Raw genomic sequence first — 1,941 nt, 5'->3', positions numbered from 1 at the left:
GGGACCCACATCCATCTCCCCCACAGGATACCCCCAGTGGGGACCTCCTTCCTGCTCCCCAAGGGGGGATCCCTTCTCCCATGGGGAACCAGATTCACCTCTCCTAAGGGACACCCCTAATGGGAACTTCCTTCCTGCTCCCCAAAAGGGGATCCCTTCTGCCAGGGGGATCCACATCCACCTTTCCTGAGGGGCACCCCTAATGGGAACTTCCTTCTTACTCCCCAAAGGGGGACCCCTTTTTCCCAGGGGGACATCCCTAGATGTGGATCTCCTTCTTGCTCTCCATAGGGGGAATCCCCTCTCCCAGGGGACCCACATTCACCTCTCCTGAGGGACACCCCTACATGGGGACCTCCTTCCTGCTTCCCAAGCAAGGATCCCTTCTCCCAGGGGACCCACATCCACCTCCCCCATGGGACACCCCCAATGGGGACCTCCATCCTGCTCCCCTAGGGGGGATACCCTCTCTCAGAGGACCCAAATCCACCTTTCCCGAGGGGCACCCCTAAATGGGGATCTCTTTCCTGCTCCCCAAAAAGGGATTTCTTCTCCCAGAGGGACACCCCAAAATGAAGATCTCCTTCCTGCTTCCCAGGCAGGGACCCCCTCTCCCAGAGGGACCCACATCCACCTCCCCCACAGGATACTCCAAATGGGGATCTCCTTTCACCTCTCCAAAGGGAAGATGCCCTGAAATGGGAACTCTTCCAGGAGAATTCCATGCCCAATTCTCTTGGGACACCCTGAAAAGGGACATCTCCAAGAGGGAGAGCTCCTTCCACCTCCTCATTGGGACTACCTCCAGAGGGAATATATCCAGGAAGGACCCCTATCCACCTCTCCAAGGAGATCCTCAGCAAATGGAGGATATTCCACCTCTTCATGGTGACTCCCTCCAAAGGAATTCTCTCTGACAGGGACCTGTATCCACCTTTCTAGGGAGATCTGCATCAAATGGGGGACCCTCTCCCACCTCTTCACATAGGGAACCCCCTCCAAAAATAATCTTTTTAAAGGGGACACCTCCAAGTGGGAAGATCCCTTCTGCCTCTCCAGGAAATGACCTCCCAAGGAGGGACCCCACTGGGACCTCTCCAAGGGCTCCTCTGCATCCTGACCCTCCCTCTCTCTGTCATCTCCAGGCTTCTTGATCTCCAGGTGCTGCTTCCCCGTCTTCAAAGCCAAGCCTGGCAAAGCCAAGAGGGTCAGGACCATCTTCACCAGTGACCAGCTGGCCCGGCTGGAGAAGGAATTCTCACGGCAGCAGTACCTGGTGGGCACGGAGAGGGGCCTGCTCGCCTCCTCCCTGCACCTCACCGAGGAGCAGGTAACCCCCCCCACCCTCCAGCTCCACCTGGGAGGCTCCCAAACCTCTGTGCCAACGGGTGGGACCTGGGATGTGTCCCTCAGACTGCAGCAAGGGGCCTTGTGGGGTGGTGGTTGCAGAGAGTTTGGATTAAAAATGTGGAGGATGCCAGGTGGGGAAACTGAGGCACGAAGGGTTGTCCAAGAGCCACGAACTTGTGTCCCTCTTAAGGCTGGACCTTCTCCACCAGTGGTAGGTCCAGCTCCTGTGGTGCAGGGGGCAGTTCTCCAACTTGCCTGAGCCTGGGGGTTCAGCAGGTTGTGGAGAAACCAAGTTTGAAAGCCCTTCCCAAAGTGGGAGGGAATTGGTGGAATCACCACCCCTGGAAGTGTTCAAAAACCACGTGGATGTGGCACTTGGGGACATGGTTTAGTGGTGCTGGGTTAGTGGTTGGACTTGGTGGTCTTTGAGGTCTTTTGGTCTTTTCCAAACGTAATGATTCCATGATTCTCTGATTCCAAGGTGAAAGTCTGGTTCCAAAACCGCAGGATCAAGTGGAGGAAACAAAGCCTGGAGCAGCAACAAGCCAAGCTGGCCAAAATGGGTTTGGCCACCCCACAGGGCAGCCCTGA

The 1,941-nt window shown here is 56.6% G+C and overlaps 1 protein-coding gene across 1 annotated transcript in view; it reads left to right on the top strand.

The window, feature by feature from the left end:
- Nucleotides 1-1,941, top strand: part of LOC103765069 (homeobox protein not2) — a 28,474-nt gene extending 26,533 nt beyond the window's left edge. The window contains 3 exon segments of the mRNA XM_029963719.1: nt 1,146-1,330; nt 1,832-1,915; nt 1,918-1,941. Of these exon segments, the coding sequence (XP_029819579.1) occupies nt 1,146-1,330; nt 1,832-1,915; nt 1,918-1,941 (293 nt within the window).

The sequence above is a fragment of the Manacus vitellinus genome, unplaced genomic scaffold (genome assembly GCF_001715985.3).
Source record: "Manacus vitellinus isolate BGI_N305 unplaced genomic scaffold, ASM171598v3 scaffold_61_pilon, whole genome shotgun sequence".
Lineage (NCBI taxonomy): Eukaryota > Metazoa > Chordata > Aves > Passeriformes > Pipridae > Manacus > Manacus vitellinus.
This window is presented reverse-complemented; position numbering and strand designations above follow the sequence as displayed.